We start from the raw sequence: 13,259 nt of genomic DNA, 5'->3' as shown, positions 1-13,259 counted from the left end.
CCACTGTGACACAAAGGGGGGGGGGGTTAGGGTGGCTGCCCAGTAATGCTGAATTGTGCTCAGTGCCACTGGGCAGTGCCAGCTCCCTCTTGCCTCTACATTTCACAGCAACTGGAGGAGTCCCTGTGTAGACCATACTCAGGACCTATCCAGCATTTGGTGTACCTGATCGGCCCCAGGTTATGAGTCAGTTTACTACAAGTTCTGGGGCAAAGAGTGGTGGAAAACTGGAGGGAGGAGGGTGCTCTCAAAAGTCAGTAGAAGGTACCTTCCCCCAAAGCCAGTCCTGAATCCAACCCTCATATTCATCAAATGTCACAGTAAGCCAAATTGAATCTTATGAATACACCATTGTAAAAATAAGTGTTTTGCCCGTACAGTACCATTAATCTGTTCTCTTTTTTCTTTCTTGCTTTTCTTCTTTTTCTACAATAGAAGTGGAACAAAAAGGTAATTAAATACCTTTCACATATTTTTACATATTCATGTGGAATACAATATTTAACAGTCTATTATTTTAATTGACATTTTAAAAAATAATATAGAAACATGTTAATCTGTTGGTTAAAATTTAGGGATTTTTTTTCATGCTGTTTCGTGTTCTGTGTACAGAGGATTGCAATTGAATGGGATAACAAAAGAAATAGATACTACTAAAACCTGAAAATTTTATCAACACAAAATTTCCCTAAAGTCTTAATATTTTAAATATTTTAGTCTATGTCAAATCCAGAATTTTACACCTACATTTGTATTAATATTAGGTGTAAAATTCTGGATTTGACATAGACTAAAACATTTGTATTAATATAATAAAAGGAGCCCTCGGTGGTGCAGTGGGTTAAAGCCCTGTGCTGGCAGGATTGAAGACCGATAGGTCGCAGGTTCGAATCCGGGGAGAGGCGGATGAGCTCCCTCTATCAGCTCCAGCTCCTCATGCGGGGACATGAGAGAAGCCTCCCACAAGGATGATAAAAACATCAATTCATCCGGGCGTCCCCTGGGCAACGTCCTTGCAGACGGCCAATTCTCTCACAACAGGAGCAATTCCTGACACGACCAAAAAAAATATAATAAAAGATTCTACACTTTGGCAAACTATATTTTGGTGGAAGGGAATTAGAAATAGAAGTGAGACTTATGAAGCAGACAGTTTAATGCATCAGTGTTGGCAGCTGTGATATATTTAATTAATATTTTAATTCTTTTGTATTTCACAGGACAATTTACTTGATTAAAGTTTTGGTTCTAGCCTTGGCCCACCAAGCTTTTCCTTTTTCTTCTTACCACTCTTTCTCTTCTTCTGGCCATATTCATGAATTGTTCTTTTGTTACTGCTGTGGCTGCAGTCCTTATGTGCAATTGCTGAAACTTTTTTTTCTTATTGAACTATAATAGGATTGTTTCCCCCCTAGGTGCTTTAAGTGCCTTTATGGATGTGAAGCGATATTTCTTTTAGCATGCAATTGTATCTGTTAAGTTCCAAAAGCAGGACATTTGGCAAATGATTTTTAAAAGAATTAAGAGCAGTTTCTGTGAATCTCCCTGGTCCTCTTCTTAATGTAAAGTTACTCATTCATTTCAAGGTTTAAAGAAATCTGAAATTCTTTTGAGCTCTCCTTCTGTACACCAATTACAAACCTGTAAGTGCACTCCAGAGAATCATCACCACATTTAGTAATCTGCTTTATTTTAACCTTTTCCCTCCTTTCAGTTTTTCTTTGCCCTGGACTACTAAAAGGAGTATATCAAAGTGAACATTTATTTGAGTCCGACCATCAGTCAGGAGCCTGGTGTAAGGATCCCCTGCAGGCTTCTGACAAGATCTACTACATGCCGTGGACTCCCTACAGAACGGATACCCTGACGGAGTACTCTTCCAAAGACGATTTCATAGCTGGAAGACCAACCACAACATACAAGCTGCCACACCGGGTAGATGGTACAGGGTTTGTGGTGTATGATGGGGCTTTGTTTTTCAACAAAGAACGGACAAGGAATATTGTCAAATTTGATCTACGGACGAGAATAAAAAGCGGGGAAGCTATCATTGCCAATGCCAACTACCATGACACTTCCCCTTACAGGTGGGGAGGCAAAACTGATATAGACCTCGCTGTGGACGAGAATGGCCTTTGGGTAATCTATGCAACAGAACAAAACAATGGTAAAATTGTAATCAGCCAACTGAATCCTTACACCTTGCGGATTGAAGGCACATGGGATACATCTTATGACAAGAGGTCGGCTTCCAATGCATTCATGGTCTGTGGCATTTTATACGTGGTGAAATCTGTCTATGAGGATGATGATAATGAAGCAACGGGAAATAAAATAGACTACATTTACAACACTGACCAAAGCAAGGAGAGTGTGGTGGATGTCCCTTTCCCAAACTCATATCAGTATATTGCTGCTGTGGATTACAATCCAAGGGACAACCTGCTTTATGTATGGAACAACTATCATGTCGTTAAATATTCTCTGGATTTTGGACCTCTGGACAGCAGAACAGGTAAGGGTATTTGACAAGTTTTGCTTTTATTTTCTCTGATATTTACAAACAAGTTGGGCTGAAGTTTAGGATCGGGCTCCTTCTAATTTCATTTGTTCAACAGGTTAGGGCAGTGTTTCTCAACCTGGCGGTCGAGACCCCTGAGGGGGTCGCAAGGGGGTGTCAGAGGGGTCGCCAAAGACCATAAGAAAACACAGTATTTTCTGATGGTCCTGGGGATTCCATGTGGGAAGTTTGAGCCAATTCTATTGTTGGTGGAATTCAGAATGTTCTTTGATTGTAATGAACTATAAATCCCAGCAACGACAACTCCCAAATATCAAGATCTATTTTCCCCAGACTCCACCAGTGTTCACATTTGGGCATATTGAGTATTTGTGCCAAGTTTGGTCCAGATCGACCATCGCATGAGTCCACAGTGCTCTCTGGATATAGGTGAATTACAACTCACAAACTCAAGGTCAATGCCCATCAAACCCTTCCAGTGTTTTCCATTCGTCGTGGGAGCCAAGTTTGGTTCAAATCCATCGCTGGTGGAGTTCAGAATGCTCTTTGATTATAAGTGAACTATAAATCCCAGTAACTACAACTCCCAAATTACAAAATCAATCCTCCCCCAACCCCACTAGCATTCACATTTGGGTGTATTGGGTATTTGTGCCCAGTTTGGTCCAGTGAATGAAAATGCATCCTGCATATCAGATATTTACATTATGATTTATAACAGTAGTAAAATGACTGTTATGAAGTAGCAATGAAAACAATATTATGGTTGGGGGTCGCCACAACATGAGGGACTGTATTAAGGGGTCACTGCATTAGGAAGGTTGAGAACCACTGGGTTAGGGTTTTGATTTAGACTACATGGGACAGGATTCTAAACTTTTTCTTTCCAAACTATTTTCACAACTTGCATTCTCTCCTCCTCTCCACCCCATCTGATATTTCTTTGAAGTAAGAGGAAGACAAGTATCCTTATTGCAGTTAGAATGCACACGTCACTAATGCAAACCCCGCAGATGCATTTTTATGTAATTACTAGCCGTCCCCTGCCACACGTTGCTAAGGCCCAGTCTGGTGATCTAGAAAATGAAGTAACGAGAAAGTGTTGGTTTCTAATATATGTAATTTCTCTATGCTTGTGGGCAAACAATTTGTGGGGGTCATAATGATCATTGATGGTAGGTGAACTGTAAATCCCAGTAACTACAACTCCCAAATGTCAAGGTCTGTTTCCGCCAAACTCCACCTGTGTTCATATTTGGGCATATTGAGTATTCCTGCCAAGTTTGGTTCAGAACCATCATTGTCTGAGTCCACAGTGCTCTCTGGATGTAGGTGAACTACAACTCCTAAAGTCAAGGTCAACGCCCACCAAACCCTTCTAGTGTTTTCTGTTGGTCATGGGAGTCCTGTGTGCCAGGTTTAGTTCAATTCCATCATTGGTGGAGTTCAGAATGCTCTTTGATTGTAGGCGAACTATAAATCCCAGAAACTACAACTCCCAAATGACAAAATCAATTTTTTGAGTGATGGCCACTCCTTGGGTTAGTGGGTGTCTTGTGGCCAAATTTGGTGTCAATTTGCTCAGTTGTTTTTGAGTTATGTCAATCCCACAAATGGACATTACATTTTTATTTATATAGATTTAGAGTATATATATCCTGAACTTCATCCAAAAAGCTCATAGATCAATGTACAAATCATGAATTTGACAGTTCCCATCCCCCAGATTTGCAATCTATATGGGGCTGGGCAACTATGGAAAAGAGGAGTAAGTAGAAGAGGTATTGCCTCTGCCTTTCTCTCTCCCCCCCCCCCAGTCACTTCCCCTTCTCTCCCTCCCACATCCCTAAGCATTATTTATTATTAATTATTAAACTTTATTTGTACCCCGCTAGCATCTCCCGAAGGACTCGATGCAGCTTATAAAGGCTGAGGCCTCAATACAACAACAGCAAACAATACAATACAATACAAAGCAAAAATTAAAATATAAGCAAAGAGCAGGTAGGTGGCATCTTGCAGTTTAGAGGCCACCATGACATGGGGGAGGGGAGGGTTTTTTTTAGGGTGGTTGCCCAGCAGTACCGAACCATGTTCAGCACAGCCAGGCAAATGTGATTCCCTTCCACCTCAGAGGTAGTTGAGGGAGTCCTATAATTCAAGGTGTAGGTGCTTACCTACAAAGCCCTAAACGGTTTGGGACCTGCCTACCTGCGTGACCGCATCTCTGTATATGAACCCACACGGTCTCTCTGATCATCCGGAGATGCCCTGCTCACGATCCCACCTGCATCGCAAGCGTGATTGGTGGGGACGAGGGAGAGGGCCCTCTCTGTGGTGGCTCCTTGACTCTGGAACTCTTTCCCCAAGGACATCAGACAAGCCCCAACGTTGGCAGTCTTTAGGAAGAGCTTGAAGACGTGGTTGTTCCAGTGTGCCTTCCCAAATTAGGAAACTCCAAGCATCATGTCCCATATGCACTTTACTAGAGATTTAAGATTGTCTGCAAATTGCACCTATTGCCGAAAACCTACCCATTTCACCTGGTCATGTCCAGTATTTTTTAAAACTTTTAACCACTACATTTGGCTTGGCCATAGTTTTTAAATTGCGTTGTGATGTTATTGTGTAATGTTTATTGTTACTGGCTTGTGTTTATTGCTTTGTTTTAATGAGTTTATTTATTGTTGTATTTGTTATGTTGTTGTTTCACTGATGTTTTGGCCTTGGCCTCTTGTAAGCCACACCAAATCCTTCGGGAGATGTTAGCGGGGTATAAATAAAGGTTTATTATTATTATTATTATTATTATTATTATTATTATGAACACTGGATTGGGCCCACATTTTCCGTCAGTGTAGAAGGGCCCCAGCATACTATCGGTTGGGATAGAGCCAATCATCTGCTCCTGAGCCCTGATGTGATAGTTTCTGGACTCTCTTAATATAAAATTATAGAGCATCGTTATAAAGTCCCAGACCCTGCCTCCTAATATTAGCAAATGCACATGTGGACACACATCAGACCCCACCTGCTTCCTCCCTAGCTAAAAAAGGTAACTTTTCTGACCTGGGCAGGAGGTAAAACGTTAATATATGGTCTATGCTAAAAACTTGTTTCAGTACCATAACACCAGTGTTCTAAAATGAGACTTATTTATAATAATAATAATAACAATAATAATAAACTTTATTTATACCCCGCTCCATCTCCTCCAGGGGACTCGGTGCGGTTTACATGAGGCCATGCCCATCAGTACAATACACAACAATATAACACAAAAACATAATAAAACCAAAAATAAAATAATAATAATAAAATAAAATAAAATACATGAAATGCAAACAATATAAGCGACACAACAATATAATAAAAAAATATGTATGGGAAATAATTTAGCAGAAGGTCTACATCAGAGAAACCATTTTGGCCCTTTAGTAATGGGAATTCTTTTGCTGCAGAAATCCTGCCCGTATCACCCTTTGCCTATCACTTCGCATTCCCATGTCCAGTCAGTAGGTCCCTGAATTGAGATGTTTCCTCTCCCGGAAATTAGTGTAAGATCCCTCCCTAGAAATTTGTGGAAGATCCCAAGGTTTCTAATAATACAAAGCAGGAGCAAAAAGTGGAACCCAAAATGCACCTTTCCCCTGCTATTCCCTCCCTTGGCCTTCCATGGTTCCTTTCACTCCACCACATGTGCCACATCCTATCCCTGGCCCGTAGCTGGGGGGGGGGGGGGGGGGGTTGGGGGACTTAACCCCCCCCCCCCAAATTCTCAGGGTGGTCCGCGAGAAGGCCTTACTGGTACATTATTTAAACTTTTATGTTTATTCATATCATGATTTGATCACCATACTCAATATATCCCATATGCAGTCTTGTGTAGTCTGTAATTGTTGTAGTTTATATGTTGTTGTAATTGGCTTCTTTGTAATTGTCTTTTATGTGTACTGTACACCGCCATGAGTCGCTCTTATGGGCTGAGAATGGCGGTTAATAAGTGCATCAAATAAATAAATAAATAAATAAATAAATAAATAAATATGCATGGGGGTATTGGGATAATGATACAAAAGGTTTGCTAGGGCAGATCCTGAGCCCCCCCAGCCCATGAATCAGCCCCCCCAAACCAAACTAAACTCGGCCCCTCCGAATCAAACTTAGCATCGCCCCCCCCCCCCCCCCCGAATCAAAATCCTGGCTACGGGCCTGTCCTCTCCTATTCCCTTCCATATGATAACTCATGCACAACTCGCCCATCCCTGCTTCATGTATTCCGCTGCTTCTGATAGTCACTTGCTCATTCCTCCTACCCCCCCCTCCCTTGTTTCGCTTCACATCTTCACAATGTGCCTCTTTCTTGCATCTCGATCTCTGCTGTTTGCAGCATTCCATCTCCACTTTGTCCTACTCACTCTTGCACCCCCAGAATTCAACCTTTCTTTTCTTCTCATGTCTACACTGTTCATTCTTTCTTCCTTCTGCCTTACTCACCTCTCCTAGCACTCTCACAATGTGCTTTTCTCTTGCTTCTTGCATGCAGTACCTTTCTACTCACAGCTTCAGTTTGGACTCTCTCAACATTCCCCTCCTTTTGCTTCTATGCTGCCATTCACACTGTGCAACCTAAATTCTCCTCTGTGACTTTTCAGTTCTGCCACTTGCACCGCTTCCTCCCTCACCTGCCCTCACAGCGCTTTCTCCTTACTCTTCTCATATTCTACCATTCACACTGTGAATTTCCTACTGCCTTCCCCATCTCATGGCCTTCCATTGTGCCGCTTACCCTCCTTTCCTTCACACCTACAGGTTTCTTGCAAAACAATTGGATAGAAGAGTGCCTACGCATTTTGCCTAATATCTCAATTTAGAGTTACTCAGTGGATGGCATATCTAAAATCTGAATATATATTTTTTCACCAAGTCAGGAGTATGACCATTCTTGAATTATCAGACTATCCAGCAGGGCCTACTAAATATCAATTAACTCTTTGTAAGCAAACGGATAGCTAGCATATAACAAAATTCCTTGTTATAGAGGGTGTACTCACTACAATGGATTAAAAATGAAGATCTTTATTTATTTATTTATTTATTTATTTGCAGCATTTATATTCTGCCCTTCTCACTCCGAAGGGGACTCAGGGTGGATCACAGAACACATACACAGCTGTTAAATAGACAGGACAGACAACAGATAGAGGTAGTATGTCGGCATTTTTCCCAACTTCGGCATCTCAGAGGTTGTGCTCGATCCCAGCCACAAGGGGTTTCTACCATTCCATCCTCTATAATTAAGAGGCCTTGATCACAAACTTCCTCCTTCTTTTGATTGCAGGCATTTTCTGCTACTTCCTTTCCAAAAGGTTATGAGTTTGAAGCCAGCCTGGGTCGGAGTGAGCTTCCAACCATTGTGTAGCTCACTATCGACCTTTGCAGCTCGAAAGACGCATTTGTCAAGTAGGAAATTTAGGTACTGATTATTCAAGGAGGCTAATTTAACCAATTTACGACGCCATAAAAATCTCCAGCAAGTATGCAAAGAACGAGGAAGTACTCTATCAGTGTCACAAATGGACGGTGAAGTGACAGCTCCCCTGGTGGCCAGAAAACCCTCATGAAGCTGGAATGTTAAATGGCCTCTGTGTGACTGTCTATATATGTTGTGTGTCTATGGCATTGAATGTTTGCCATGTATATGTACATTGTAACTCGCTCTGAGTCCTCTGCAGGGTGAGAAGGGCAGAATATAAATACTGTAGATAAATAAATAGTACAGTAAAGTTCATGTTAAGCCAAAGCAAAACGGGAGCTGCACCAGGAGCTTCTCTTTGATGGATGTCATCTTTAATTAAATGTCCAAGATTCAATGCTGGTGAGGCACCAGCATTCTTTGGCACAGAAGGCTCAAACTTTGTTGAACTACACCTCCCAGGATTCTGTGGCATTGAACAAAGGCACTTAAGGTGGATTCATTCTATAGCATTCTACTGGACCCAATTCTACCGGACCCAATTCAAGGTGCAGGTTCTTACCTACAAAGCATTGAACGGTTTGGGACCCGCCTACCTGCGTGACCGCATCTCTGTATGCGAACCCACATGATCTTTTTGATCTTCTGGGGAGGCCCTGCTCTCGATTCCACCAGCATCGCAGGCACGATTGGTGGGGACGAGAGAGAGGGCCTTTTCGGCGGATCTGGCCAAGGTGGTCCACGCCTTAGTCACCTCTAGACTGGATTACTGCAATGCACTCTACGTGGGGCTGCCCTTGAAAACGGCCCGGAAATTTCAGATGATCCAACGGGCGGCAGCCAGGTTGTTAACCGGGGCTCCTTACAGAGAGAGGTCATCCCTCCTGTTTAAGGAGCTCCACTGGCTGCCTTTCATCTACCAGATCCAATTCAAGGTGCAGGTTCTTACCTACAAAGCCCTGAACGGTTTGGGACCCACCTACCTGCGTGACCGCATCTCTGTATACGAACCCACACAATCTCTTCGATCTTCCGGGGAGGCCCTGCTCTCGATTCCACCAGTATCGCAGCCGCGATTGGTGGGGACGAGAGAGAGGGCCTTTTCGGTGGTGGCCCCTCAACTCTGGAACTCACTCCCTAAAGACATCAAACAGGCCCCAACTTGAAGACGTGGCTGTTCCAGTGTGCCTTCCCGGAATAATGATCCCATAGCACTTTGTCCTCCAAAACACTTTACATTTTCTAAGTCTGCTTGTATGCCCTTCCACAAACACCAGTATCATCTTCCGTTCATGTCCCAGCATATTTCCAATTTTAACTTTACATTTGGCCTCCCCTCTGTTTTTAGTTGTGTGTTGTTTTATTGATAATGTTGTTTATCTTATTGTCTATGTTTTTTTAATTGCTTGTATTGTGGTTTTATTGCTTGTATTGTTGTGTTTGGGCTCGGCCTCATGTAAGCCGCACCGAGTCCCTTGGGGAGATGGTAGCGGGGTACAAATAAAGTTAATAATAATTAAAAAATAGCATAGATGCACCCTAAGGTTTTCTTTTCCATCACTTGAAGCTTTGGTGTTCCAACACAATAGGAATTCTGGATAATGGCATGAATCAGGGGAACGTCACATTAACTGCTGGAAGAGGTGTAATTGCTCAAAGTGAAGCAGAAGCCATACGCTCAGACTCCATGTCTGCCTTCAGCAAAGGCTTCTGGGGGGCTCCAGGGAGCTCCAGTAGGGAGGAGAATTCCTTCATGCAACGTTCCCTTATGTTCATGCCAGGTTGGCTGTAACACATCAATAACAGACTTTTGACAGTGAATTCAGGCAAATGTCACTGACATATGATGAGGACCATTTCAGAGTTATAAAACATTTTTATCTTTGCAAAGTAGTTCTGAGGCTGTTGTTGTTAATCTGCATTTTAGACAAAAAAATTGCAGTAGCCAGCCATTGTTTTAGTGATGGTTCCACTTTATGTAAAGATCTGTATTATTTAGTTCTGTATTATTAATATCTTTCTTGGAATAGTTCTTCAATTGACATTTGTGAAATACTTTATCGCACTCTTTTTTCCTCTTTAGCTGGCGGGAACATACAGAAAACTGCTTCTAAAAAGAAGAATTTTTCCTATAGATTAAAATTAAATGTGGCTTGCATCTTTTCACTGCCATGGACAACCACACTTATTTTCCTATAATTATTTCTTGCAAGGCAATGATTACCATTTTTCGGCCTTATTTGTCAAATAGGAGACCGCTCTGAATGCATGAAATTTATTTTGCCATTGACCATTACATTTTCACTATTTATTAGCTCTGTCACCTGAATATAGAGCCCTCATTTAACTAGCCATTAAACATAGTTGAAAGAAAGAAGGAAGAAAAATTACTGATCTTGTCACAGCAGTGGAATTACAGAAGTCTAAATAGATCTATCTTTGCCTTGCATGTACTAGGATTGCATTTGTTATATGTTGTGTGCAAACAGGCTTTCATTTCAGCTTATTTCTTCTAGGTTTAAACTGACCTTCCTTAACATCCTAAATCATATGAGAATATTAATGTTGTACATAGTATATGCAGTGAAAGAAAATGAAATTTTCCTGCTTAACAACTTGTTCTGGGTACAGAAATGAAAGGCTGCTCTTTTTTGTTATTTTACCAGGTGTTGCAACCTGTTTATGCATAAGTTATATTTGACTCTTACAAACTCAGACATATCGTAACCTACTAACCATAAATCCATTTAACTTCTTTCATTGTTATGTAATAATTCTGAAATACTTTATTCACTTTCCGAATTCCAAAGTTATGATAAATGTATTGTCGAAGGCTTTCATGGCCGCAATCCATGGGTTGTTGTAGGTTTTTCCGGGCTATATGGCCATGTTCTGGAGGCAATTTTTCTCCTGACCTTTTGCCTGCATCTATGGCAAGCATCCTCAAAGGCAATGAGGTCTGTTCGAACTAGGAAAATGGGTTTATATATCTGTAGAATGACCAGGGTGGGTCAAAGGACTTTTGTCTGCTGGAGCTAATCAAGGTGGAACTGACCACCTTGATTAGCATTTAATGGCTTGGAAATGCCTGGGGGGAATCTTTTGTTGAGAGTGATTTGATGTGCCTGATTGTTTACTCTCTGTTGTTTTGCTGTTGTAATTTTTGAGTTTTTTTTAATACTGGTAGCCAAATTTTGTTCATTTTCATGGTTTCTTCCTTTCTGTTGAAATTGTCCACATGCTTGTGGATTTTCCTAGTTCCAACAGACGTCATTACCTCTGAGGATGCTTGCCATAGATGCAGGCGAAACGTCAGAAAAAAAATTGCCTCCAGAACATGGCCATATAGCCCGGAAAAACCTACAACAACCCAAAGTTATGATATTTTATCAGTGGGAGTCAACCATTAGCAAATCAATCACTAAATTAATAGTTAGAGATATTGCCTAGTGGCATAACCCATCCGTACCAATATGTGAGTATGCTCCCCTGCTGGACTTCTCCAGTGGTCTCGCCAATTCCAAAGCGATCCTTTCAAAGGAAATTGTGATCATGGGAACTAGTGGGGATCTCCTTGCCATTCTGATTTTCTAGTGTGTTCAAACAAGTATCCTGAGTATGGATTGCACATTAGGACAATCAGATCCCTAGGTTTTTGTTAATTTATAAAGAATGATTTTTTCTTAAAAATTGGCAAACTGCGTATGTGTTTGATATATTATATCTCATGCTACTTCTTTTTCTGTATCTGAATAATTTATATATCCGATTTATGTAATGTGTTATTGATTTTATATGTTGAGGTTTTTTATGTATGGCACCTTTATGTGCTATTGTGTAAGCTACCTCGAGTCCCCATGGGAGATGGTGGTGATATATAGATACAATTATTATTATTATTATTATTATTATTGTCGTGTCAGGAGCGACTTGAGAAACTGCAAGTCGTTTTTGTTGTGAGAGAATTGGCCGTCTGCAAGGACGTTGCCCAGGGGCCACCTGGATGATTTGATGTTTTATCATCCTTGCGGGACGCTTCTCTCATGTCCCTGCTTGAGGAGCTGGAGCTGATAGAGGGAGCTCATCCGCCTCCCCGGATTCGAACCTGCGACCTGTCGGTCTTCAGTCCTGCCGGCACAGGGGTTTAACCCACTGCGCCACCGGGGGCTCCTATTATTATTATTATTATTATTATTATTATTATTATTATTAGAAACACAACAAGATGAGTCCACAGCAGACACTCTGCTGGCTGTTGAATTGGATCACACGTCAGACACTTCCCAAGTGTCTAGGACTGTGTGATATATTGGCGAATAATGCATGCAGATCCCAGTAAGGTGGCCTTCTGCAACTGGCAGATGGTAATTTTGTCAGCGCTGATTGTGTTTAAGTGCAGGTCAAGGTCTTTAGGCACTGCACCCAGTCTGCCGATCACCACTGGGACAACCTTGACTCGTTTGTGCCAGAGTCTTTGCAGTTTTATCTTTAAATCCTCATATCGTGTCAGCTTTTCCTGTTGTTTCTCTGCAATCCTGCTGTCACCAAGATTGCGACATCGACGATCCATACTTTGTTTTTTAACACGATTGTGAGGTCAGGAGTGTTGTGCTTCAGAACTCTGTATGTCTGAATTCGGAAGTCCCAGAGGAGTTTGGCATGTTCATTCTCTGTAACTTTTTCCAGCTTGTGATCCCACCCGTTCTTTGTTAGGACTTGTGGCACAAGTTCCAATTAATCATCTGAGCAATGGTGTTATGCCTTTGCTTGTAGTCTGTCTGTGTGATCTTCTTGCAGCAGTTGAGGATGTGATCTATTGTTTCATCTGCTTCCTTGCAGAGTCTACATTTGGGATCTGTTGTTGACTTTTCAATTCTGGCTTTGATGGCATTGGTTCGAATGGCTTGTTCTTGGGCTGCCAGAATCAGGTCCTCCGTCTCCTTTTGCAGAGTCCCTTTTGTGAGCCACAGCCATGTTATTTTCTTTGTTAATTTGGCTCTCAATTTTTCCCAGGAACTGTCCATGGAGAGCCTTCTTTTGCCAGTTTTCTCTTTTGCTCTGGATTGTGTTTTTACGGTATTCCCTCTTTGTCTTTGCACTTTAAGCAGTTTACTACTATTGACTTCCCTCAATGTTGGTTCTTGACTGCCTTTCACATAATCTGCCAGGGCATGTTTCTCTTCTTCTATTGTTTGTTTCACTTGCAGAAGCCCTCTGCCTCCTGATTTTCTGGGCAGGTAAAGTTTGTCGACATCACTGTGC

General features: G+C 41.7%; 1 protein-coding gene across 17 annotated transcripts in view; it reads left to right on the top strand.

Annotated features, from left to right (window-relative positions):
- ADGRL3 (adhesion G protein-coupled receptor L3) overlaps nt 1-13,259 on the top strand; it is a 388,836-nt gene that overhangs the window by 136,997 nt on the left and 238,580 nt on the right. For 12 of the 17 annotated variants that reach the window (XM_067464124.1, XM_067464121.1, XM_067464120.1 and 9 more), the window contains exons 5-6: nt 436-450; nt 1,715-2,515. The exons of 1 other annotated variant lie outside the window; for it this stretch is intronic. In XM_067464124.1, the coding sequence (XP_067320225.1) occupies nt 436-450; nt 1,715-2,515 (816 nt within the window). The remainder of the gene's footprint in view (nt 1-435; nt 451-1,714; nt 2,516-13,259) is intronic. 4 more of the 17 variants (XM_067464130.1, XM_067464131.1, XM_067464118.1 and 1 more) reach the window with 1 other exon arrangement.

This window comes from Anolis sagrei, chromosome 2 (genome assembly GCF_037176765.1).
Source record: "Anolis sagrei isolate rAnoSag1 chromosome 2, rAnoSag1.mat, whole genome shotgun sequence".
NCBI lineage: Eukaryota > Metazoa > Chordata > Lepidosauria > Squamata > Dactyloidae > Anolis > Anolis sagrei.
Note: the sequence above shows the minus strand (reverse complement) of the source record. Positions and strands in the feature narration are given on the sequence as shown.